We start from the raw sequence: 26,539 nt of genomic DNA, 5'->3' as shown, positions 1-26,539 counted from the left end.
CCAGTGGAAGTCCAAAGCATTGACTGTATTGTCACATTAGCTGCCTGGTTACGTTGACTACCTCCCTCCCTGTGTAGACCACTGTTAATCCCCTAGAAACGTGGGATCTGACATTGGTGGCATGATATGGTGTGGCATTTTAGACATTTCTGCAAGCCACAGCAGCTTATTTGCCCAAGTCAGCTGAGTTTAGGCCTCACTGAATTAGGCAGTTGCCATCCTAATGTCCAAGTCTGTTCCTTTATGTATCTGCCTGTGGCTAACTTTCTGTGACTCCTAGCTTGCTTGTTTGCTTTCTTGCTTTGGAAGGAAGATGTGCACACAGTTCCTTAGGAAGGGAATGGCTGTAGAACATCACTGCAAAGGAAGGAGAGAGGACTGGGGAACAGAGGAGCAGCCGGGTGGGATGGCTCAAGTATAAATAAATGAGGAATTCCGTAAGAAGTAATCATTTTGGCCTTGTGATCATGTGATGTAATATAGGAATCATACAAAAGGGAAGAGCTGTCTGATACTCATCTATTCAGTATCAGAAGGTCTTTGACTTGAATGTTTAAAGCTCCTAAGTTAATGGCTTTTCTCTCTTTTGGTGTTTGAACTGTTTGAATCCATGGTTATGCCTTATTATCCTATTAAAAATTATATCAATCCATCAATAAATATTTGTGGTTAAAATGAAACAAAGCAAAAATACTTCTTTCCAAAGTTACTTAGGTTTAGCTACTTTCTTCCCCACCTCCTTCAGTGTGATATTCATTTGAAATATAGTTAGGTTTATTTGTTACTCTTTGTTTTCCATTTTGGGTTCTGCTCACATTCTGGTTGATTTTATTTATTGGGTGGGCTGGTACATAAAACATTACCTGGGTTCCAAGAGTTAGACCTACCCAAAAATCTACTCAGAAGTGGCACTCTTCCTAGACTCGACTGCCTCCTTCCCGCCCCCCATTCTTTCTAGCCTGTTTCTGCTTACTGTTGGTAAACCAGTCTCATGAGTTTCTGATTTGTCCTTCCTGTGTAGTTAGTTTCGCAGTAATGCTTGCTGTGAAAAAGTGAGTTTGCTCCAACATGATTGATATATCTTGGAGAACGGTCTGAGCTTCATGCGAATTTTGTGTTTGCTTATGGACAGTTTCATGCATGAGAAATTCTAGGTCAACCCAGAAACTGCACCCAGCTGACCTGAGCTGGGTAAGAATACATAAAATGCACATACCTCAGACATCTCTGAGTTTCCCTGCTTTACCCCGTGTGTTAGAAGCCACACTTATCCATGCCTGGGGCTACAGCCTTCTGCCTCTTTTGCACCAGCGCACAGAGCTACAGCCCTCCCAATGTTCATTCCATAAGCAGACTTCAGGGCTTTTTCTAGGTAAAGTGACACGTTTATCATATTATAGTTCTTAAGTATTTAACCTGTAAAATTGTGCTACTGCTTTTTCTTATTAGGTTCCTAACTTTTTGTGTATGTGTATCATAGAGGAAGTTGTTTGAGTGTTGTGCCCTATGTGCCCCATAAACTGGTTTTTATCATGCAATTTTGCATAGTGGGGAAGTTTTTAGGGATGAGTATATGGTGTTATAGCAGAATTGACTATTTCTTTTACACAAGTAAGTGGATACCTGTATATTTTCTTACATACTCTTCTTTCTAACATGAAGGGTAGCATACTGTAGCCACTTTTTTGGGGCTTTGGCTTTTTTTTTTTTTTGAAGATACTTAACTTTAGTTTTTAATTATTTATTTGCATATAGTTGACACAAAATGTTACATTGGTTTTGGGCATACAATTTAGTGATTTGATCAGTATATTCATTATGCTGTGTTCACTACAAGTGTAGCTACTATCTGTCATATTGTTATGCTGCCATTGCAACATCATTGACTGTATTCCTTAGGCTGTCCCTTTGATTCCAATGACTTATTCATTCCATAACTGGAAGCCTGTTTTTTTCCTCGCCTCTTCACCCATTTTGCCCAACCCCCCACAGCCCTCCCCTCTGGCAACCATCAGTTTGTTCTCTGTATTTATAGGTCTGATTCTGCTTTTTGTTTCTTTCTTCATTTATTGACTTTTTTTTTTTTTAAGATTCCACTTATGGTATTTGTCTTTCTTTGTCTTATTACACTTAGCATAAGTGTAATACACGGATCCTGTAGGTCCATGTCTCAAATGGCATGATGTCATCCTTTTTTGTGGCTGTGTAATATTCCATACAGATGTGTCCTTTTTAAAAAATATGCATGCTCTTATTTTTTAAGTTTATTTTTAAATTTATTTTAATTCCAGTATAATTAACATACAGTGTTGTATTAGTTTCAGGTGTACATTACTCACTGCTCATCATAAGGATACTCTTTAATCCCCATCACCTGTTTTACCCATCCCCACCCACCTCCCCTCTGGTAACCATCAGTTCCCTATGGTGAAGAGTCTATTTTTTGGTTTGTCTCTTTTTTTCTTTGTTTCATTTCTTAAATTCTACATATGAGTGAAATCATATGGTATTTGTCTTTCTCTCATTTATTTCATTTGACATTATACCCTCTCAGTCTATCTATGTTGTTGCAAATGGCAATTTCACTCTTTTTTATGGCTGAGTAATACACACACACACACACACACACACACACACACCATCTCTATCCATTCATCTATCGATGGACAATTGGTTGCTTACATAATTTGGTATCGTATGTAATGCTGCAGTAAACATAGGGTGCATGTATCTCTTCATATTAGTGTTTTCATATTCTTTGGGTAAATATCCAGTAGTGGCATTACTGGATTATATGGTAATTCTATTTTAATGTTTTGAGGAACCTCCATACTTTTTTCCACAGTGGCTGCATCAGTTTGTATTCCCAACAGTGCATGAGGGTTCCTTTTTCTCCACTTGTCTTTTGTGCTTTAAGACATTCTGAAAGGTATGATGTGATATCACATTGTGGTTTTTTGATTTGAATTTCCCTGATGATTAGTGATGTTGCACATCTTTTCCTGTGCCAGCCATCTGTATGTCTTCTTTGGAGAAATGTTTGTTCATGTCTTCTGCCCATTTTTAATTGGATTATTTGTTTTTTGGTATTGAACTGTATAAGTTCTTTATGTATTTTGGATACTAGCCCTTTATTGGATATGCCATTTACAAATATGTTCAGTAGATTGTCTTTTAGTTTTGATGATTGTTTCTTTTGCTGTGCAGAAGATTTTTATTTTTATAATCCCAATAGTTTATTTTTCCTTTGTTTCCCTTTCCTCAAGAGACAAATCTAGGAAAATGTTTCTATGGCCAGTGTCAGAGAAGTTACTGCTTGTGCTGTCTTCTAGGATTTTTATGGTTATGGTTCTAAGTCTCATATTTAGGTCCTTAATCCATTTCAGTTTATTTTTGTGTATGGTCCAGTTTCATCTTTTTGCATATAGCTGTCCAGTTTTCCTAACACCATTTGTTGAAGAGACTTTTTCCAATTGCATTTTCTTTCCTATTTTGTTGGAAGATTAATTGACCATATAATTGTGGGTTTATTGCTGGGCTCTCTGTTCTGTTCTGTTGATCCATGTGTCTATTTTTTTTTTTTTTTTTTTTTTTTGCCAGTACCATGCTCTTTTGATTACTATAGCGTTGCAGCATATCTTGAAATCTGGGATTGTGATACCTCTGGTTCTGTTCTTTTCAGGATTGCTTTTGACTATTTGGGGTCTTTTGTGGTTCCATACACATTTTAGGATTGTTTGTTCTAGCTTTGTGAAAAAATGCTGTTGGTAGTTTGATAGGGATTTGTATTAAATCTGTAGAGTGCTTTGAGTAGTATAGACATTTTAATAATGTTTGTTCTTCCAGTCCATGGGAATGGAATATCTTTCCATTTGTGTCATCTTTAATTTCTTACATTAATGCTTTATAGTTTTCAGAGTAGAGCTCTTTCACCTCCTTAGTTAACTTTATTCCTAGGTATTTTATTATTTTTTGTGTCATTGTAAATGGGATTGTTTTCTTAATTTTTTAAATTTAATATAATTTAATTTTTAAATTTACATCCAAGTGAGTTCTTAATTTCTATTTCTCTTACTTTCTTATCAGTGTATAGAAATGCAATGGATTTCTGTATATTGATTTTGCATCCTGAAACCTTACTGAATTCACTCATCAGTTCTAGTAGTTTTTTTGATGGAGTCTTTAGGCTTTTCTGTATGTAGTATCATGTCATCTGTAAATAGTGCAAGTTTCACTTCTTTCTTACCAGTTTGGATCCCTTTTATTTCTTTTTGTTGCCTGATTGCTATGGCTAGGACTTCCAGTACTGTGTTGAATAATAGTGGCGGAGAGTGGACATTCTTGTCTTGTTCTTGACCTTAGGGGAAAAGCTCTAAATTTTCCCCATTGCATATGATGTTAGCTGTGGGTTTTTCATATATAGCCTTTATTATATTGAAGTATTTCCTCTAAACCTATTTTGTTGAATGAATGAATGTTGTAGTTTGTCAGATGCTTTTTCTGCATTTATTCAAATGATCATAAGGTTTTTTTTCCTTTTTCATGTGTCATATTGATTTTGTGAATATTGAGCTATCTATGCATCCCTAGACTAAATCCCACTTGATCATGGTGAATGATTTTTTAATGTATTGCTGGATTCAGTTTCCTAATTTTTTTGTCAGGTATTGTTGCATCTATGTTCATCGGAGATGTTGGCCTATAGTTCTCTTTTTTTGTGGTTTCTTTATCTGGTTTTGGTATCAGGGTAATGCTGGCCTCATAGAATGAATTAGGAAACGTTCCTTCCTCTTCTATTTTTTGGAATAGTTTGAGGAGTATAAGTATTAACTCTTTTTTAAATATAGGGTAGAATTTACCTATGAAGCCATCTGATGCCAGACCTTGGTTTGTTCAGATTTTTTTTTTATTATGGATTCAATTTCATTGCTGGTGATCAGTCTGTTCAAACTTTCTATTTCTTCCTGATTCAGTTTTGGTAGGTTATATGTTTCTAGGAATTTATCTATTACTTACAGGTTGTCCAGTTTGTTGTCATATACTTTTTCATAATATTCTCTTATAATCCTTTGTATTTCTGTGGTGTTGGTTGTTATTTCCTCCTTTTCATTTCTGATTTTGTTTGAGTCCTCTGTTTCTCTCTCTCTCACTCTTTTTTTCTTTTTGATGAGTCTGACTAAACGTTTATTAATTTTGTTTATCTTTTCAAAGAACTAGCTCCTGGTTTCATCAATCTGCCCTATTGTTCTTTTAGTTTCTATTTATTTTTGCTCTGGTCTTTATTTTTTCCTTCCTTCTCCTGGTTTTGGGTTTTGTTTGTTCTTTTTCTAGCTCTTTTAGGTGTAAGGTTAGGTTGTTAATTTGAGATTTTTCTTCTGTATGTAGGCCTGAATTGCTATACATTTCCCTCTTAGAACAGCTTTTTCTGCATCCCGTAGATTTTGGACTGTTGTGTTTTCATTTTCATTTGTCTCCATGTACTTTTTGAGTTCCTCTTTGACTTGTGGTTGACCCAATCATTGGTTAGTAGCATGTTATTTAACCTCCATGTATTTGTGCTAGTTCCAGATTTTTTCTTTTGGTTGATTTCTAGTTTCATAGTGCTGTGGTTGGAAAAGATGCATGGTATGACTTCAGTCTTTTTGAATTTGTTGACACTTGTTATGTGGCCTAATATATGCTCTATTCTGGATACTACTTATCTCCATTTTATCTAGCTCTCTTGCTGTGATTTTGTCCTGTTCTTTCATTCAGGACATTTTCCTGGGTCTTCCCATTTTGTCTGACTCTCTGTGTTTGTTTCTCTGTGTTAGGAAAGTCAGCTATGTTTCCTGCTTTTGAAAGTAGTGTCCTTATGATGCAGAGGTTCTGTAGTGCCCTGCAGTGCAAAATCCTCTGTTCACCAGAACCTGGCACTTCAGGGGTATCTCCTATGTGTGTTGTATGTGCCCTACTGTTGTGGCTGAGCAGGGTTTGGTTCCTGTGTTGTTAGTGGGCCAGTCTGGGGCCACTTTGGGTTTTAGTTAAGTTAGATCAGGCTTTTGTCAGGGCTGCAGGAGCACCAAACTGTGGGGCATTTTCCCAATGTTGCTCCCTGAGAAGCTTTCATTAGTGGGTGGGGCTTGTAGTGAGATGCATTGTCTGGCCCCAGCCCGCTGCTGGGGCTGCAGTGACTGGTGTGTGTGGTTATCTTCCCCAGGAGTCACTTTGGAGTGGTGCTGGCCCTTCTCTGGGCTGCTTGCACACACCCAGGCTTTGGCACTGCCTTGGATGTGCTCCAGCCAAGGGTATATTGGAGGGGGCAGGTCCGTAGGAGAATGCAGGGGCTGGGCATGTAGCGCCAACAAGATTTGAGCCAGTGCTGTGGGTGGGGAGCTGCAGGTGCCCTGGAAAACTTCTGTGGAATCCTGCTGGGTTGGAGGGGCCAGATCCACAAAAGAGTGCAGGGGGTGGGTCGCAAGCTGTTAGCAAGCTGGGTGGAGAGTGCTGCATGCTGTGGTTCCTGCAGGTACCTGTGCGTCCAAGCCAGGGATGGGGGATTGGGGAGGGAAATGGGGCCTACCAGCTCTTTTGTTCTTGGACAAGTCTCCCAAAGTTCCTTGCCCCTCCAGTACCTGCTCTGAAATGACCAAATACATCTCCTTTCAGAATACCGCACGTGGTTTTCAAACTGCTCCTTCTATGTTGTATCTCTGTGGGGCTGTTCTTTATACTGTCTCTTTAAGGGCGGGGACTCAGTTTCCTATTGTGTTCCCAGCTCCTGCAGAGCTGAGCCTGCTGATTTTTAAAGTCTTACTGATCATAAAAATGTGTGAAGCCAGGATCCTCTAGCCTTCAAAGCCAAATGTTATGGGGATTCTTTTTTACAGTGCGGTCCCTGTGGGTGGGGTGCCCGGTGCAGGGTCCTCTTCTCTCCCCTCTTGGGCTTGCAGGTCCCTCCTGTGGACAGTCCTGCCAGTCTGTTTGGCTCCCCACCAAGTCTCAGCCCTTCTTCTTCTCTTTGATATGGCCTCTTTTCTACATTTAGCTGTGATAGTCTGTTCTGCCAGTCTTCTAGTTGTTTCCTGGATTATTTACACTGATGTGGGTGTTTTCTAGTTGTGTCCGTGGGACAGATGAGCCCAGGATCCTCCTCTTCCACCATCTTTCCTGAAGTCTAGATGGGTCCTTTTTATTTTTTCATCCATTCTGCTACCCTGCCTCTCTCGATTGCAGCAGTTAGGCCATTTAGATTTAAAGTAAGGTATGAAATAAGGTATGTACTTATTGCCATTTTTAAATTTGTTTCCTGTGTTTCTTTTTTTAGTTCTTCATTGTTCCTTCTTCTCTCGCTCTCTTTTTTAAGATTTTACTTTTTATTTTTTTTAATGTTTGTTTATTTTTGCGACAGAGCACAAGCAGGGGAGGGACAGAGAGAGGGGGGACAGAGGATCTGAAGTAGGCTGTGCAGTGAGCCCCACGTGAGGCTGGAACTCATGAACTGCGAGATCATGACCTGAGCCAAAGTCTGACGCTCAACTGAGCCACCCAGGGGCCCCAAGATTTTATTTTTAAGTAATCTCTACACCCAATGTAGGGCTCAAACCAACAACCCTGAGATCAAGAGTCGAATGCCCCACTGACTGAACAAGCCATGCATCCCTTGTTCTCCTTTTTTGTGTTTGATGAGTTTCTACAGTGTTGTGTTTGGCTTTCTTTTTATTTTTTATATATCATCAGTTTTGGGTTTGTGGTTATGAGGTTTGGTCATTTCAGTTCAAATACATTCTAAAAAAAGAGGAAAGGAAAAAAAAACTTTTTTTTCCATTCTTTTCCCTTTTTTACTCCCTTCTCCACACTTAATGTGTATGTTGTCACATTTTACCTCTTTTTATTCATAATTTTTTATGTCTAATTATAGCCATTTCTTTCCCACTTGAAGTCTCTTTAACATTGCTTGTGAGGGGCGCCTGGGTGGTGCAGTCAGTTAAGCGTCCGACTTCAGCCAGGTCACGATCTCGCGGTCCGTGAGTTCGAGCCCCGCGTCGGGCTCTGGGCTGATGGCTCAGAGCCTGGAGCCTGTTTCCGATTCTGTGTCTCCCTCTCTCTCTGCCCCTCCCCCGTTCATGCTCTGTCTCTCTCTGTCCCAAAAATAAATAAACGTTGGGAAAAAAAAATTAAAAAAAAAAAAACATTGCTTGTGAAAGTGGTTTAGTGGTGATAAACTCCTTTATCTTTCACTTGTCTGGGAAACTTTATCTCTCCTTCAAATCTAAATGACAACCTTGCCAGTAAAGTATTCTTGGTTGCAGGTTTTCTCCTAAGCACTTTAAAATATCATGCACTCCCTTCTGGCCTGCAAAGTATCTGCTGAGAAATGAGCTGATAGCCTATAGGCTTTTCCCTTGTAGGTAACTTTTTGTTTCTCTTGCTGCTTTAAGATTCTCTCTTTAACGTTTACATTTTAAATATTGTGTACCCGTGGTGTGGACCTCCTTGGGTTCATCTTGTTTGGAATTCTGTGTCCTTTGGATTTGGATGTCTGTTTCCTTCCCTAGGTCAGGAAAGTTTTCAGTTATGATTTCTTTGAGTACGTTTTCTACACCTTTCTCTCTCTTTTCTTCTAGGTCCCTTATGATGTGAATGTTTGTTCTCTTGATGTTGTCCAAGAGATTTCTTAATCTAGCCTCATTTTTAAAAATTCTTTTCTCTTTTTGCTGTTCAGTTTGTGTGCTTTCCATCGCCCTGTCTTCCAGATTGCTGATACGTTCTTCTGCATCTGCTGATCTGCTGTCCACTCTCTCTAGTGTGGTTTTTATTTCAGTTACTGTATTCTGCAACTCTGGTTTTTGAAAATATTTTCTATTCCTTTATTGAAGGACTTACTGAATTCTTCCCTTCTTTTCTCCAGCCCAGTATCTTTATGATCATTATTTTAAATTGTTTATCAGGCATATTGCTTATCTCTTTCATTTAGTTCTTTTTCTGAGGTTTTTTTCTTGTTCTTTCTTTTGGAACATATTCCTCTCTCTCCCCATTTTGCTTGACTTTTAGTGTTTCTATGGATTAGGCAGAAAGGCTAGTTCTCCTAAACTTGAAGGAGTGGTCTTGTATATGTTGTCCCCTCTGTAGACTGTGTGTGTGCTTGGTTACTTTTGCTGGCTGGCTGGAGCTGTGGCTGCATATGTTAGTTACTCTTTTAAACCATGGCTTTTTATAGAAAGAAGAAAAAATAATAAAATTAAAAATTTTAAAGAACTAAGAGGAAAAGAAAAAACCAAAAAGAACAAAAATAAAAATCAAACAAGACAAATTAAAAAAAAAATAAAATAATTTTTTCAATTAAAAACAAAAATGTGGCTTAATTTCTGTGCTCCAGCACACAAGGTGGTTGTGTAGCCCTGGGTTAGCTGAGGTCACAAGCTCACTGTGAGCCAAGCCCTGTTCTGGTCTGGGCTTTTAAAAAAGGTAGAGTGGGAGAGAGCATCCCAGCTGTTCTCTGACCCTTTGAAACCATGACTTTTTTTCTGTGTCCCATTGTGACCAGGGTTGGTGTGGTCTTACATACCCTGGGCTTGCTGAGGTCAAAAGCTCCTGGTGATAACCATACATCCCAGTTACAGCATCCAGACCTACCAGGTATGCCATTCCTGTCTGGGCTTTTAAGGTAGCGGGGGAGAGAGTGCACCCGCAGCTACTTAGCCCTTTTAAACCTGGCTGTTTTTCTGTGCTTCAGTGCAACTGAGGCTGGTGTGGGCTTGCAGACCCTGGGCTCACTGAAGCTGCAAGCCCACTCTGAGGACCAGACCAACCTGTTCCCGTGTCTGGACCCTGCTCCATTCTAGGCTTTTAAGGTGGTGTGGAAACATCAACTGTGCATTCTCCAGTCCCTCTGACCTGGAGAACATTCCCACAGCTCCTGCACTGCTTAGCAGAGTTCTAGTGTTGTGTCTTTTATATGCTAGTTGCTCTTTAAAGCTGTGGCTGTTTTTTTTCTTTGCCCAAGGACAGAGGGATCTGTTCTTGGTTGCTCAGTACTGTCCCTCCCCACTGCTGTTCCCAGCGTGGGTACAGGGGTTCCCTTTGTTACTGTGACTCTTCTCTCTCTTGCTGTTCTCTCCATCTTTGGTTGTTCAGAAGCTGTCCAGTCAGCTCTCACTTCTTCAGGAGAAATTGTTCTATTAATAGGTGCAATTCGGTGTGTGTTCCATGGAGGAGGTTAGTTCAGGGCCTTCCTACATTGGTCATCTTGTGCCTGGAACCTTGGGCTTTGCCTTTTTCACTTAAGAATATGTCCTGGAAGTCACTCCTTATTAGTTCAGAAAGATCTTCCTCTTTTTTTTTTTTTTTTTTTTTTTACACCTGCACAGTGCTCCTCCACTGTGTGGATGTCCTGTAGTTTATTCCATCACTACAGGTACATGAGCCTCAGAAGAAGGGCTAATATCACTAATAAATAAATACTTCTTAAATACATCCATCTATGTATAGACATCTTGGTCATTTCCGATAGCTTGTGATTTTAAACAACACTACAGTGATTGATCTTTTTGTATTATCAGAGGTGTAGTTTTATTCCCCTCCAGATAGGTTGTACCAAGTTTGCATTTCCACCAGCACTGTTTGTGAGTGCCTGTCCGCACCTACCCGCCCCCAGTTTCACCAATAAAATTTATATGTTGTCATATTGTTTAATTTTTGCCGATCTAATTAGGTGATAAATTGTCAGTGTTTGCATTTCTCTCATTGTGAGTTTGAACAGTTTTTCTTAAGTTTAAGCAACATTTTTGTGTTTTTTGAATTGTCTGTTCAAGGCTTTCCCCCATTTTTCTACTAGGTTTTTGTTCCTTTCTTTGTCCCTCAATTTTGAGGAGGTATTTATCTATTAGTGATAATAATCTTTTATCTGTGGTACAAAGTGCATATATTTTCTACCAGTTTTTGCTTATCTTTTGTTTCTGGTGTTTGAGCATGCAAAAATATTTACTGTTCATCAATCTTTTACTGCCCCTGTATTTTGAGTCAGAGTTAGAAAGCCTTTTCCTAGACTGAGGTTAGAGAATAATTCACCTCAGGGTGCTTGGGTGGCTCAGTCCATCGAACATGCAACTGTTGACCTTGGGGTCGTAAGTTCGAGCCCCACGTTGGGTGTAGAGGTTACTTAAAAATAAAACCTTAAAAAAAAAGAATAACTCACCCCTATTTTGCTCCAGTACTTGTATGGTTTCATTTTTTATGTTTAGGTCCCTCATCCATTAGGAACTTAATCTTGTGTATGGTGTGAGGTATGGATCTCATTACATGGCTCTCAACCAGGGGCAATTTTGTCTTCCCAGGGGACGTTTGGTGGCACTGTCTGGAGACATTGTGGGTTGTCACAACGAGGGGGAAGAGTGCTCCTGGCATCTTTTGGGTAGGGGCCCAGCATGCTGCTAAACATCACAATGCACAGGACAGCCCCCACAGCAAAGAATTATCTGACTTGAAACATCAGTAGTGATGAGACTGAGAAACTCTGGTGAAATTTTTCTACCAGTTGTTCTACCATCATTAAAAAAAAGCTCCCATCTTTTGCCTCAGTGTTTTGAGATACTGCCTTTATCGTAGATTATATTTTCATATATACTTGGGTTGATTTCTGGATTTTGTATTCTTTTCTACTGGTATGTTTTTCTACTCATGTATCAGTACCACACTATCGTAATTATAAAGGCTTTAAAGATATTTTAATGCCTGGTAGAGCTACTCACCCTTATTGGTTTCCTTTGTCACTGTTTTCCTGGCTATTCTTGTATGTTTGTTTTTCCATGAGAACTTTAGTATCAATGGGTCTAACTCCATTTAAAAGGAAGCTTATTGGTATTTTTATTGGGATTGGATTAAATTTATGAATTAACTTAGAACTGACTTGCTTATAATGCTGAATAGTTCTATCCAAGGACAAGGGACATCCTTCCATTTGAGAAAGTCTAATTTTGTGTCTTTTAGGAATGCTTTATAGTTTTTCTTATATAGGTTTTGCACATTTCTGGTAAATTAATTCCTAAGTGTTTAGTCTTTGTTATTGCTATACACGGAGTTTTCTCTACTATTAGGTCTTTTAATTGGCTATCATTTGTGTAAATGAAGGGTATTGATTTTTGTGTGTTTGTATCCTACTACCTTACTGAATTCTTTTACTGTTTGAGTTTTATCATTGATTGTCTACCAGGAAAATCCTATAGTATCATATCATCTGCAACTAGATATAGCTTTACTTCTTCCTTCCTAATTCTTATGCCTGTAATTGATTTATTTTGTCTAATTCATTGATTAATCTCTCTAGTAAAATGCTAATTAGTAGCAGAGATAGTGAGCATCTTTGCCTTGTTCCTGATTTTAGTGGAAATGCCTGTAGTGTTTCCCCATTAAGATACTGGCTTTAGGACTAAGGTGTACATATTTTATTGTGTTAATGAAGTACCACTCAATTCCTATTTTCTCAAGTCTTTTTATAAAAATAGGTGTTAAATTTTATTTAAGGCCTCTCCAGCATCTATGGAGATAATCATATGGGTTTTTTTTCCTTTAGATCAATTAATATGGTATATGATACTAATAGATTTCTTAATATTAAACCAACCTTCCATTCCTAGAATAAATCCCATTTGGTCATGGTATATTAATTTCTTAATGTGGTATTCTGTTTGCCAACATTTAGTTTAGTATTTCTGCATTAATAATCATGAGTGATATTGGTCTATGGTTCCCTCCCCCTCCCTTCCTCCCAGTCTTTACCAGGTTTAGGTATCAAACCTTCATAAAAGATTTATAAAAGAAATGGGGAAGATCTACTTTATTTTCAGTGCTCTGAAACAATTTGTAGGGCATTGGGATTATCTAAACTTGGAAGGTTTAGTAGAATTCCTCTGGAAAACCATCTGGCGGCCTGAGATTATCTCCTTTGCCACCCTTGAAGAAGGAGGACTCCCAGATGGACTTTAAAGTTGGGAAACAAACCTTGACTCTTCAGCTGACAGAGGGTTTTTTTTAAAAAGCTAAATTGTGTGGTCAGTTTCCTGTGCATTCCCCTTGGAGAACTTTTATTTAAATCACATGTCAAGAAACCAGGCACCCCCTCTTTCCACTTGTAAGAGCTATGAGGCTGCTTTGGAGCCATCACCAGATACAAACAGAGGACACTGTAGCTCTTGAAAATTTACAGTATCCCAGTGCACCCTTAGGAGCTCACTACAGTGCCCTGGAGTACCTCAGCACACAGTTTGGGAACCACAGGTATGTAAGCCTTCCCGTCTTTTTCTTACACGTGTGTGTGTGTGTGTGTGTGTGTGTGTATACACACACACACATATACACTCATATTTTTTGAGCTCATACTATACACAGTTTTATACACTGTTTAAAAATCTCTGATAAAATATATACATTTTCCATTTCATTGAGTGCTTTTTTTTTTTTTAATTTTTTTTAAGTTTATTTATTTTTAACAGAGAGCGAGCATGAGCTGGGGAGGGGCAGAGAGAGAGAGGGAGACACAGACTCCGAAGCAGGCTCCAGGCTCCAAGCTATCAGCACAGAGCCTGATGCGGGGCTCGAACTCACAAACCATGAGATCATGACCTGGGCCGAAGTCGGATGCTTAACTGACTGAGCCACCCAGGCGCCCCATTGAGTGTTCTTTTATAACACTATTTTTGATATTGTATTCTATCCTAGAATATATCAGAATTAAGTATCTACCGTGGACATTTAACATAACTATTTTTCCTGTTCGAAACAGTGCTTTGATGAACACGTTAGTGAATACATCTTTGCATACAGTCCCATTATTGCCTGGGGATAAATTCCTACACATAGAATTGCTGACTCAAAGAGTATTTTTTTTAAAGATTTTATTTTTTTAACTAATCTCTATACCCAACGTAGAGCCTGAACCCACAACCCCAAAATCGAGAGTTGCACACTCCACTGACTGAGCCAGCCAGGTGCCCCATCTTACAGGTTGTTTTTTTTTTTTTGGCCACTTTTATTTACTTTTTATTGAAGTATAATTGAGACACAATGTTACATTAGTTTCAGGGGTACAACAGTGACGTGACAAGTCTATGCTGCATTATGCTATGCTCACCCCAAGTGTAGCTACCATCTGACATCATACAACACTGTTATAATACCATTGATTTTATTCCCTGTACTGTATCTTTTATCCTCATGAGTTATTCTATAACTGGAAGCCTGTACCTCCCACTGCCCTTCACCCATCCCTGGCAACCACCAGTTTGTTCTCTGTATTTATGGGTCTGTTTTCTGTTCATTCATTTGTTTTGGTTTTTAGATTCCACATAGAAGTAAAATCATATGGTATTTGTCTGACTTCACTTAGCATAATTTAGTATCTTATAGTCTTGACAATTATTGGGAAATTGCCCTCTAGAAAAAGTGTAACAACTTATACTCCCTCCAGTCTTATATGTGACTATATGTTAGAGTTTATCCTGATTATGAATATAGTTTCAGATATTTGTTTGTTTTAGGCACTATGCTGGGAACTTTTTCATATACAATTTAATTGTATTTATATAACATTGTATTAAGTCTTCTTAACAACATTCTAAAATTGAAGTTATTATCCCCATTTTACAGACAAGAAACTGGGACTCAGAAAGATGTAACTTTTTCAATATCACACAACTGAGAAAATGGTAGGGCTGGGATTTAAATCTAGTTAGACCCATAATCTTATTACTGTATATCACTGATACTTCACGAACTTGATTGGCTATTAATGATGGTGATGTCCAATACATATTGAGTACTTATTGTGTATCAGGTACTATTCGCGTGTACTAAGACATTCAATCTTTGTTTCACACCTGTGAGGTACTGTGTACTATTAACCCTGAGACACTGAAATGATTAACTTGTCCAGGGTCACACAGCTAGCTAACAAACAGTAGAGCTGGTGCTCACATCCAGGCAGTTTGACTTCACAGTCTATACCACTAATGAGCAAACTACAGTGTGTAGGGTGCAGGGTTGTGGAAGATCATGTATCAGAATCTCATTAGGAATGCTTTTTTAAAGGAAGAAAAAAAATGGCTCAACTAAAGTCTCATAGATGAAAGGAGAGTTACTGTCTAAGAAAACGTGTATCCAGCAATTTGCTATGTAAGAAAAGGTCTATCTAGCAGTTTGGCTGCAAATGTCCGGTCCCTGTCCCCGCAGCCTTTTCTCTTGCAGCAATGTGCAGCCCTTGTGAGCCTAATGCATAGATCTGTGTTCTGTATTCTGCGTCCCCTCCAGGTCTGAGGGGTAGAACTTGAATGGAAGATCTTCCAGTGAACTTGGTGACCCAAACTCAGAGAAATGAAACAGTTAAAATTTCCCCAATTACTTGGAAATACTAAGTATTATCATTTGAGGTGGGTACACTTCCTGGTTTACATAAGTATGATCTAGACCTCTTCTCTTATTAATGTTTGTTGGGTCAATGAAGCACCTTCATTGTTATTCATGATTTTAGGCCTTTTCCTAGAGCCTTACTTTGGTATTTAGACTTTATTAAAAATTATGCAGATTATGACAAATGGTGATATTTTTATGTCATTTCTGTAAATGTTCAACATTCTTCTCTCTCACCCGCCCCCCTGGAAAAAACAACTTAATGAGCCACAAAACATGTTATAATGAATGGAAAAATATTTTTAGCATTTTTATGCAGAAAATGCCTCATTAAAAGCAAATGCTTTAGCAAGCAGATTTGAGCTTAATAAGAACTTTTGTCGAGCAGGGGCTTTTGTGACAAATCACTAGCATGTGTAACTGCTCTATATAAAGACCTAGGAAGCCCTAAGAGTCTGTCACCTTCCTTTCTTACCCCTGGGCTGCACCGCAGCAGTGTAGTTGAGTGTGCTATGGCACCGAGTAGACTCGGTGAACCTGAAGTCTGTGAAGCCTAATGTCTGTGTGTTGTTCGCTATCACTCACTGTTTTATCCGGATATGGTACATCATGCAGATTCATTTAGATGAAGTCTCTTCTCAGCTGCATGTTTGGTGTCATGTGGTCCAAATATTTCGCATCTATTTTGCATAGTGTAAAAACCATAAAGGTGCGGGGTGTATTATCCTACATACAAACTTCATTTCATGTGAAAACCTCAACTTGGACCCACACTTGTAACTTCTTTAGATTTTGGCCTCAAACCAGAATGACAAAGGAGCAGGGATCCACCCACTCTGGCAGCCATGTGGGCTGACTGGGTCACAGAAGTCATCGCCCCTCCTCAGAGGGTCCGGTCCCAGTCCCTGCAGCCTTTTCTCTTGCAGCAATGTGCAGCCCTTGTGAGCCTAATGCATAGATCTGTGTTCTGTGTCCCCTCCAGGTCTGAGGGGTAGAACTTGAATGGGAGATCAATTCTATAGGTAAGCACTTATCCCCACCGAGGCCTTAGAAAGCACACCCAGGGTGATGGACTTTGTAGGTGTTCTGGGCTCATCTGTGGTCCATCCTTGGGGCTTGGGCTGCATTATAGCCACACCCACCCAGGCAAAGCTGAAATCACTAGCAGTGAGGGGGGCCCTCTGGTAACTGGTTACCCTGCAGAACTAGCCTCCCTTATAGAATGGGGAAGCATAAAATGATGAAATGGTTCATCTTCATATGTTAAGTTTTCACATCATTTTTTTCTCAGCCCACCCCCACCGAGTCATCCACACGATCGCCTGCCAGTTAGCGCTTAACATTCAACAGTAACAGTTAACAGATATCGAGGTCTTACTCTGTGCCTGGCACTGTGCTACATTCTTTCCATGTCTTATCTCATTTCACCCTCAAACTTTAAGAGGTAGATGCTGTTAATATCCCCATCTTAGAGAGGAGGGAACTGAGGGCTAAGAAGGAACCTGCCCTACGTCTTTTAGCTTGTATGCAGGAAATCTGGTGTTTGAAGCAAGTTTTTCCCTCCGACGTTAGAGTCCTTAATTATTGCTTTGCTGCATTGTGCAACCAGTTAACTAAAAAAATACTTCTGAATCCCCACTCTATTCTCCAAAAGACGCATGAATGAAAGAGGGGAGAAGAAACTCCAGTTGCTCTCAAATGCCCATGATTTGCTCTCTCACGCGGCCCAGCTTCATCCACTGTGACTCCCAAGACCCACTCATGCTTTCTGATGAGCAAGGACAGGGCTGCTGGCTGGCCGCCAAGCTCACCGTTAAGAAGTGCCGGTCCTTTACTTCGCGCCTCCTCTGGCTGTGAGCTGGGGGGTAGGCTGGCAGTGGAGGAGCCACTACAGAAAGGGGGACAGCGGCTCTCTGCTCCCGGCGATCGCTCCGGCTGCGGTGTTCTAGGGGCAGAAAAAGCAACGATACAGAAACATCCTTGGCATTTTCCATTTCTCTTTCCCCTTTGGGAGGATGAGCAAAAGGCTAGAAAAAAGTTTTTGCTAATCTAGCTCATCTGTATACCAAGTAAGATTCTTAGAATGGTTCCAAACTAAACGTTCACTTCACATTAATATGAAGACTGGCGCTTACATTTTAGTGGGTCCATCTTTTAATCTTTCTACAAGATGGCTCACTCTGAGTCTGGAAAAAGCAGTACATTTTTCAACATGCCTCATTTCAAAACATCGTGAGCAAAACAAACAAACAAAAAAGTCTAGAACAACAGGGGAAGATTTGGTGACATTGATGCTGGAGTGGACAGTAGGCACAGACGTGCCAGAGTCTCCTGGGGAGTGCCAGAAACACACACTCCCAGCCATCCAGTAGGTGGTGGAGCCAGCTCACGCTGGCTCAGGAGTGCTGATTGCTAGGTGTTCAGGAATTTTGCAAACCAGTTTTGAAACTACTGGTGGCTTAGAAGTGGGCCACGGTGGGAGTATTTACATCACAGAAATTAGTGGGTACTACACATCAGGGCTTTTATCTTTCTATCATGCAATTATTTATGTATCTACATTTTCTTTTCTAGAAAACCTGTGACCACACCATTGCAGCCATCTAAGCCCCATCATGTATAACACTCAAAGGGCTTTGAAATCCTGGGCTCCTAGAGAAAGTATAGGAATTCCAATGAGGACAGTTGGCCGATTTAGGAGTAAAGCTACCTCTGGGGAAAGCCAAGAAATTTCCATGCGTGGGATGAAGTGCTCCTGGCTTCTTAACAAGAATCACTGAGGCATCAAGAGCACAGTTTTGTTCTCTGGGTGTCTCAGCGAGCTCCAAAGCACACCCTGCCCAACACACCACACTAACAGCCACCCTGCCTGCCCAATCCAGCCTACACTCCTGCCCAGGGCCTGAAATCTTATGACCCCTCACAAGTCCAAGGTACAAAGTCACATACTGGTAGTCTTTGCTAAACTGCCGCCACAGCCAGTGTTCATCAGAAAGACCTTTTGAAATAAATGTCTTTCCACTGCCACCACCTGTTTTTCTCTGCAAGCAAGCAGTGGGCTTTTCTAAACGGGCAGCACAAAGAAAAAGGTACATTTTAAAATTCATAACGAGTAGAATACAGGTGTTGTCACTGGTTAGGAAAAGGTCAGGAAGGGAGTCAGGAGGGACACATCAACTCAATTTCCCATTCAGTTGCTCCCTTCCTACACTTTCTTAAATCTCTCTCTTTCATTTGCCCGAGGCTGGGAAGAGGCAGGCTAGATTAATGACTCCCTAATAATACTTTTTTTTCTGGCGGTGGGGTGGGGAGAACATTCATCTACTGGAGTCTGAAACTGCAGTAGACTCTTGGTCGTTATTCCCTTAGGCTAATGGAACTTAGACCTCAGCCCTGAACCTTGAAAGGAAGGAAATATAAAATATAAATCTCTCTTTATAGCCACTTAGTAATTTCTCCTTCTCTCTTCTTAGAAACAAACAGTGGCATTACTTTAAGCCATTTGGCTCTGAGCATAAAGAACTGCCAAGAAAAAAGTGGGGGGGGGGGGGGGAGAAGACTCAGGTTCTAAATAATTTGAAATGCATTGAGGTGCAACTTGCTCTGGGAAGCCTTCTCTGAAGCTCCATGGCATGATCGGTCCTTTCCTCTGAGCACCCACATCCCTGTTGAATTCCCTGTTTACTACCTCACTAGACAGGCATTCCTTGTGGACAGGGCCCAAATGTTAGTTATTACCCACTGCATCCTAGGTTTAGCACAATGCTTGGAGCTCAGTAGACTTTGTTGAAGGGACTGCTATTGAGCAGATCTCAAAAGCAGCCAATTTCTAAGGTTCTGATCTCAGTCCCATCAGCTCCCTCCTTACAGCCTCATCTCCAAAAGGAGCACAGTGCTGCCGCCACCACAGCTTCACTTGTCTCTGCTTCATTATCCACTCACTGCTGGTGGAAGCCAGGACCTTTGGGCTGTCCAAATAGAGAACCTACAGGGAGCTTACTCCGGCGTCTGCGGAGCAAGGCCCTTGTCGGCTAGCTATTAGTCACGGCCACCAGATGGCAGAAGTGGTATTCTGATGAATGCAGTGCTAAGCTACTATGTTTCCCGGACAAGGTTAAAAAAAAAAGTCACTTTCTAATTTTAATTCCACACTGCATGTTTTTAATTCTATGATGCCTATAATTCCTGTTTATGGCTCTCTGCAGTGCTATTAAAACTACTACACCCAAGATTTGCTGTTGAGACAACCTCAAAGAAAGCCAGTCTGGGAGGGCGAGACACAGCTCTGAGGTCTTCTTCCAAAACCCCAGGAGGCCCTGTATCCCTCTCAGTCCCCAGGAGGAAGTTCTGAGAAAACTGATATTGGCACTGGCTGTTCCTCAGTTCTGTCATTGAGTCCAAAGCTGACAACACAGTGAAATGGGATAGTGTACAAGCAGCTTGATGTTATCTGGTTGAATCTGGGAAAATCTAATCAGGGATGACTTATGAATAATAATAAAGGGATAAAAATAATTGTGTCTAAAGGGCTACCACAACTCAAGCTCTCTGATGATGGGATCAGAGAAAGTATTTAGTGAGAATGATCAGACTCCCCTGTCATCATTCTATGCCCTCTATGCTCAACCAGTTTTTTACAGAATTTGATTTACTTACACATTCATTGAGGACCTACTTTGTGTCAGGTTCATGCTAAGTGCTTTGAATAAAAATGAATAAGATCTCATCCTAGCTCTTCAGTTGCTCATGGATTAAGAGTGGAGATAGGCTTGTAAGAGGTTAGTTATAAGCTTGTAAGTGGCACGATTGGGAGGAGTCAAAGGATAGTATTAGGGGAAGGGGGCCTAATCGAGGCTGCAAAGGAATGGGGAGTGCAGAAGGTGGCCTGCACTAAAAATTTGGTAAAGAAGGACTTTTCAGCCAACCATAAAATCGAAGTGACTCAACTTTAAAAATCAAAGTCAATAGTAAGAAGGCCAGAGATACCTCTAGAGGATACCCATCACCACTCTTCATCCTAAGTGTCACAGTATCTGCTACTAATAACCAAGGGGCATTTTTAGCAACAGTTTCGTTAGGGATATTAGTAGGTTAATTCTTTCATTAAAGGGGGAGAACACAGGGATATGGGAAAAGGGAGAAGTCATACACATGTGGAAGAAAATAAGCTGAAAACAAATTTGTCATTTCTCCATCCTGCTAGTGACATTATTTTATTTGAATTGTAATGCTTTTGGAAAATACCATTCCTTAAAGGAACATAGGGAATTTGGAAAAAAGACATTGAATGTACAGATACCATCTGTCTCCACAGCGAAAATCTAAAGGCCAAAAAAGCTTGCGTGCCAACTTCTCATACCCAATTTAGGGGTCTCTAAAAGGGTGATGCCAGTTTTTAATCTCCTTGTCCTAATTAGAATGGTTTTGAGCCCCTGGAAGGTAAGAGAAGGCTGTTATCTTCTACTTTGTTCTGTGCCTGTCTCTGGCTTTCACAGAATGAAAGAGAAAGAGAAATATTTATTTTCCTAGGACACAGTGTATGGTGAGGAGGAAAAGAGCTCTGGCCGGGGGTCTGGAGGCCTGGCTCTGAGTCTTGGCACTCTACCTAAATGGGCTGTGTGTGACCCTAAGCGAGGTTTCGGACTTCTCCAAGCTGCCACTCACTCCGCTGTAGAATGGTTCTCAACAGGAGCGGGATCCCCTGGGGCAGGGGGTAGGGGGGCAGGTTTAGGCAGGAGCCAAGGACGATAGCCCTCCTACAATGCACAGGATGTTCCTAAACAATGAAATAGTGCTCTAGGTCCCACAAATGTCCTATCAGAATTTCCTGTAACAGAAAAGCCTAGAACCTATTTCTGAGTCAAATCTAATTCTCTTTAAATTATAATCCAAAGGTTTTTTTTCTAGTCTTTTTTTGCTCATGCTTAATATATGCAGAACATACCAGTTTTTATGGTTGTGTCCTCTGCCCTTTCATTTCCCTCTACTTTTTGTTCAGAATGGCTTCTGATTGTCTTGACTTAATCCAAACCTACTTTTGATAGGCACAGACATCTGACTGCTTCATTATGTCTTCTAGTGCAGTCGTGCCCAGGCATTGTATACTGCAAATATCAGAAATAATTTTCCTTTGAAATTCTTTTTATTATCATATTCAGATCATGCTATTTTTAATTATGTATATAATTACCCACGAATTTCATTTCAGGGTAGAAAAGGGATCATTTCTAAGTATTTGCTGTGTAACAAGGGATGGTGCCGGAACTGATGGCACAAAGAAAGAACCCCCCCCCCTCAGATGGACAAGCTCCATGCCCTCTCCCTGAAAATCAGCACCCCCAATCCCGGAATCAGTCACCTCTGCGCAGGGCTTGTGGGCTCTGCCGGGCACGGCGGTGCAGCTCCTCCACGCAGGGCGGCCTCGTGGCCGGGAGGAAGATGTTTCTCTGCTGGTGCCACGGGGCGCGGTAGTATACACTCAGCTTACTCTCAATGTCCAGGTTGGAGACGGCTGTGAGACAGAGAGAGAAACGGGGTGTTATACATCACAAGCTTTAAATTGTGCATCTGGCAGACTCTGGGTGGGGAGGGGGGCAGGGGCGGGGAATCTGTGTGGAGTGGAAGTCCAGACTGCTGCATTCACATCAGGAACTCACGCAAGGCTGGGGAAAGGTTTGTGGCTTACAGTATGGAAAAAGACACCCTTTGCCCCCGAGCTAAGGGATGGGAGACCCCAGGACACCAACCATCTGCCTGTGACCAGCTAACATCCTCTCCACACCTTTCATTTTATGCTCTCTGACACAGTCACTCATCAACCTGGACAAACTCCTGGCCAGCCTTGCTTAGGGGGTGGCATGGAAGGTCCTGCCTTCCAAGAATGCAGAGGGGCGCCTGCGTGGCTGAGTCGGTTAAGTGTCTGACTCTTGATTTCGGCTCAGGCCATGACCTCACGGTTCGTGAGTTTGAGCCCCGCATCGAGCCTGCTTGGGATTCTTTCTCTCTTCCCTCTCTGCCCCTCCCCTCCCCCAAATAAATAAATGAACGTTTTTTAGAAAGTATGCAGACAAAAGCCTCAGGAATGAGTCAAAAAGGTCACCCCAGCTCCAGTCTTCTGGCCACAGGGCCTGGAACTATACTTCTGTACACCTGCTCCTGATGCCCACCTGAACTTTGCTTCTCCCCTGTTTTGTTGTCTCCTGTGACCCTGGGCCCCCAACCCTCACTGTTTCACCTTACCCTGCCTATCACCTGCCGACTCCATCGCCTGCTGTCTTTCGAAGCATTGCTCAGCTTCCCTAGTTTCATGCAGGGGAGAGGACATGCACTGAAGAGCCCATTACAGAGGTCCCAGGGGTTCAGTGAGGAAACCAGACAGCGCTGGTGAGAAGAGGTGTACCGTCCTTGCAACTCGTAGGGAAGGAGGCCTCTTTCCCCCAAACACAGCATTTAAGCTCAAGGTCGTCTTCATGCACACACTGAGTCTAGGATGGAGATCCACCATGAGTTGAAGACAAATTCTTATGGGAGGAAATGGTTCTAAGCAGGAAGATTTTGGTTAGGAAATTACTGCACAGAGGAATTCCGGAGCGCCTGGGCAGCTTGCCAGCCTCAGGAATGGTGAGAACTGGCCCCCAGTGCTTCACCTGCCAGGCCTGCTATCCAGACCAGACCCCTGTTCCTCCCAGTCTCGTCTCCTTCCACTGCTTTCCCTCTTTCCCCCAGTGTGTGATTTGGGGGTGTTCTGCCCAACCATTTATTCCCGTGCCCCAAACAAATTTTTGGTTCTTCTCTGATCCTTTTCTTTTTGAAGTCTGGTTTATCATTTCACTTGTCTGGGAAACCTTGCACAGAACCAGATAATCTACAGATAAAGCAGAAAGGCAAATGGAAAAGGAGGAATGATAGTTTTGTAGAAGGAAAATAGAAAAAAACTGGGGAAAATACAACCTTTGGATAATTAATCCCTCCCACCCAGTACTACATTTATGGCAGTTATTTTTGGTTTTGGTTTTGTTTTCTAATGCAGTCTTCAATATTGGGTTTTTTTCCCCTAGAATAATGCATCATAACCACAAAGACTGCCAATAGAAACAAAGACATATTTCCAAAGATGCTAAAGAAACATCACATGGACAGGGTCAAAGGGACAATGCCATACCTCTAAAACAGTGCCATCCAACAGAAGTTTCTGTGATGATTAAATGCCCTATTAGCTGTGCCATCCAATGTGGTAGCCACTAGCCACACTGGCTATTAAACAATTTTTAATTTTTTAAAAATTTAAGTTTAAACAGCTATAGGTAGCTATTCTACTGGACAACCATAAACAAATACTCTGTTCTATTCTCTCACCTTCAACTACAGAGCAGATTACTCCCTTTGACCTAGATTGTTTTCTTCCTTGGTGTTTAATCTCCAAGAAGAAATTCAGGCCCAAGGGTTAGCGATCCCAGGATTATCTCCCTGGGTAGGGGAGAGTATTCTCAGGGCAAAGTTCTGTGGGGCCAAGCATAAAGGCAGCAACTTTTCTTTCTTGAGTTACTCTATAACTTCAACCCTTTCCTTGTAAACTGTAAGTGCTTGGTGAACCAATCAGGGGTCACTGACTCCTGGGGATAAGAAACCCTGGGAGGAATCCCTGAGGGAGAGACCAGCCTCTTCAGGCCTCACATGAGGTGGGTAGAAAGGGCAGGCCACATCTGGATCAGAGCCTCCCTCCTCTCCCATGTAAAGTAGGGGAAGTGCTGAGACAGAGGCTTTATTTAGCCACCCTTGGAGAAATGCTCTGGTTCAGTGACCAAGATTGACTAAAAAGTCAGCCCCTGCCTGCATGCAGAGGTCATTAGCAGACTTAACAGAGGCAGGTGGGAATTCATGTGCTCATGACAGCTGGAAGAAGGGACTGAACGGAGAGCTTGTCTGGGGAAAAGAGGAGGCCAAGAAGCTCAGTGGGCAGTTCTAGGAATAGAGGGACTCCTGAGCACCTCCTATCCCAGGCCCATCCTTTCAGGAAGGTAGGAGCCAGGATTCAGGGCTGGGTCCAGGTGACTTGGGGATAGATCAGAAGGCTATATAGCCCCTCATTCCCATAGCACCACTGACGAGCAGCTCAGGATGTTAACTTTTGATAGCCCCTCAGAAACAATGGTCAAGTGATCATGGCTCCTTAACCTCAGTGTGGGGAAGAGCTGGGCTCCTGCTATTTATTTCAGTGTTCATCTGAAGAAAAGACTCAACCAGAAGTGCTTGTCAGAAACACAGATTCCTGGGCTCCGGCCTAGACTTCCTGAACCAGAATTTCCAACAGAGGCCTAGTAATCTCTGTACTTGAAAAGTGCCTCAGATTAGTTTTTATCATGAGGCATATGTGAGAAGCACAGAACGTTAAGTGATGATGCCTTGGGATCTTATGAGTGAAAGGAGACGGGCAACAAGGTAGGAGGGAAGAGACCGCTGCAAATGAAAACCTCTATCCACACCTGGGATGTGTTCCAAATAGCTCTTATGTCCTAGGCACAGTGCTGGGTGCTGGGATACAGCACAGAACAAAACCCACAAGAATCCTTGCCCTCCTGGAGCATCTGTTCTCTGGTTTTGTGGGAAAACGGTTTAGATGTAATCCTGCCTGGAGGCAGGAGGTTGGGAGAAGAGACCTCTGGCTGACTCCTGTGTTCTACTATTCTACCATTCCCGAGGGATAGTCTAAGACCTCTAGACTTCTAAAGGCCCTAACACCAAAAAGGTCATAGTCTTCACTCCTCCAACTCCACCTTTCTGCACAGGTTAATCCCAAATTAAAGCATAAATTAGCAATCACAAAACAAATGTAAAGAAGTCCTGTAAAATTCTCTTTCTTTGTTATTAAATATTAAATACAAAGTTATTTGGGGAAAAAAGCATTTTTCAGGTACCCCTGACTTGCTGATGCCATAAACACATTCTTGCTGTGCCTACTGGGCAAGGCAGCGCCGAGTTTCCGGGCTGCAACGCTCTGCCTGCTGCTCAGGGTTGTGGATTCATAGATGCAAAGACTAACACAAGTTCCAGCACAGTCAGCCAAGTCACAGTTCCTAGGAAGACCCAGCTCTCTCAATGACAGCATTCAGGGCTGGGAATCCTTACCTCTCCCCATCCAGTCTGTTTCTTTATCTGCGGAGAAGCTATAATGGATTTCTGCCACGCATTAGCAGGTAAACATTTTACTCATCAGTTGCTACAATTGTGTTTATCTCTTAGACGGGGAAGGGAAGGAAAACTCTTTAATCCCTTTGCTTTCAGTTTTGTCCTTTGGTTACAGAGCATTAACTAGTATTATGTGTCCACTGGAGGCAGACGTACAGGCACTAATGGAGCTCTTCCAGGGAAAACTCCCATTTTCCTTCTTAAAAAAAAAATGTATTCCTTTCTGTAAATAACAGTTCAATGAAAGTTTAATACACTCATTCATAAGCTCATTGCACCACTGCCATTTCAAAGTTGTCAGACATCTTCACATGCACTCTGCACCCTTCTCTTCCCTGTTTAACAGTTACACCATGGCTCAGCCATGAGAGCTAGTGGGGTTAGTACTCCCAGTAATGTTCTTCCTCATAAAAATGCTACAAAGAGAAGCAAGAGTTTCTCCTCTGCTTATTTGGATACATCAGGGGCCCGTCTGTGGTAGGCAGAATTCTAGGAGAGCCTTCAAGATTCCTGTCCTCTTGTGTGTGTACCCTGTGTTGTCCCCCACCCCCCTTGAGTGTAGGTGGAACCTGGGAATTATGTTACATTATATGGCAATGGAGATTTTGAGATCCCTATTCCCGTGACTGTGAGTTAATCAAAAAGATAATTTTCTTGAGTGTATCTAGCCTAATCAGGTGAGCCCTTAAAAAAAAAAAAAAAAGACAAGCAGCAGCAGAGAAATTTTCTTGTCGCCCTTGAAGAAACAAACCGCCACACTGTAGAGAAGGCTGAGTGGCAAATAATGGCAGACAGTAATAGCGGACGGCCTCCGTTCTACAAGTTCAAGGAAATGCGTTTTGCCAACAACCACTGCGCTTGGGGGAAGCCCCCAGGCCTCAGATGAGAACTCAGCCCCAACGAAAACCTTGACTGCAGACAACTGGGACCCTGAGCAGAGGACCCCAGTGGACCTGTGCCCAGACTCCAGACC

General features: G+C 41.6%; 1 protein-coding gene and 1 long non-coding RNA gene across 5 annotated transcripts in view; one reads left to right on the top strand and one right to left on the bottom strand.

Moving 5' to 3' along the window:
* The window catches only part of LOC123594868, a 50,300-nt gene extending 31,892 nt beyond the window's left edge, over positions 1–18,408 (top strand). Inside the window, exons 3-4 of the long non-coding RNA XR_006710913.1 lie at positions 15,283–15,401; positions 17,956–18,408. This is a non-coding gene — a long non-coding RNA (uncharacterized LOC123594868). The remainder of the gene's footprint in view (positions 1–15,282; positions 15,402–17,955) is intronic.
* NHS (NHS actin remodeling regulator) overlaps positions 1–26,539 on the bottom strand; it is a 342,634-nt gene that overhangs the window by 30,349 nt on the left and 285,746 nt on the right. For all 4 annotated transcript variants that reach the window (XM_045471842.1, XM_045471843.1, XM_045471845.1 and 1 more), the window contains exons 2-3: positions 21,740–21,892; positions 17,193–17,326 (exon numbers count right to left, since the gene is read on the bottom strand). In XM_045471842.1, coding sequence (XP_045327798.1) covers positions 17,193–17,326; positions 21,740–21,892 — 287 coding nt within the window. The remainder of the gene's footprint in view (positions 1–17,192; positions 17,327–21,739; positions 21,893–26,539) is intronic.

The sequence above is a fragment of the Leopardus geoffroyi genome, chromosome X, assembly GCF_018350155.1.
Source record: "Leopardus geoffroyi isolate Oge1 chromosome X, O.geoffroyi_Oge1_pat1.0, whole genome shotgun sequence".
In the NCBI taxonomy this organism is placed as follows: Eukaryota; Metazoa; Chordata; class Mammalia; order Carnivora; family Felidae; genus Leopardus; species Leopardus geoffroyi.
Note: the sequence above shows the minus strand (reverse complement) of the source record. Positions and strands in the feature narration are given on the sequence as shown.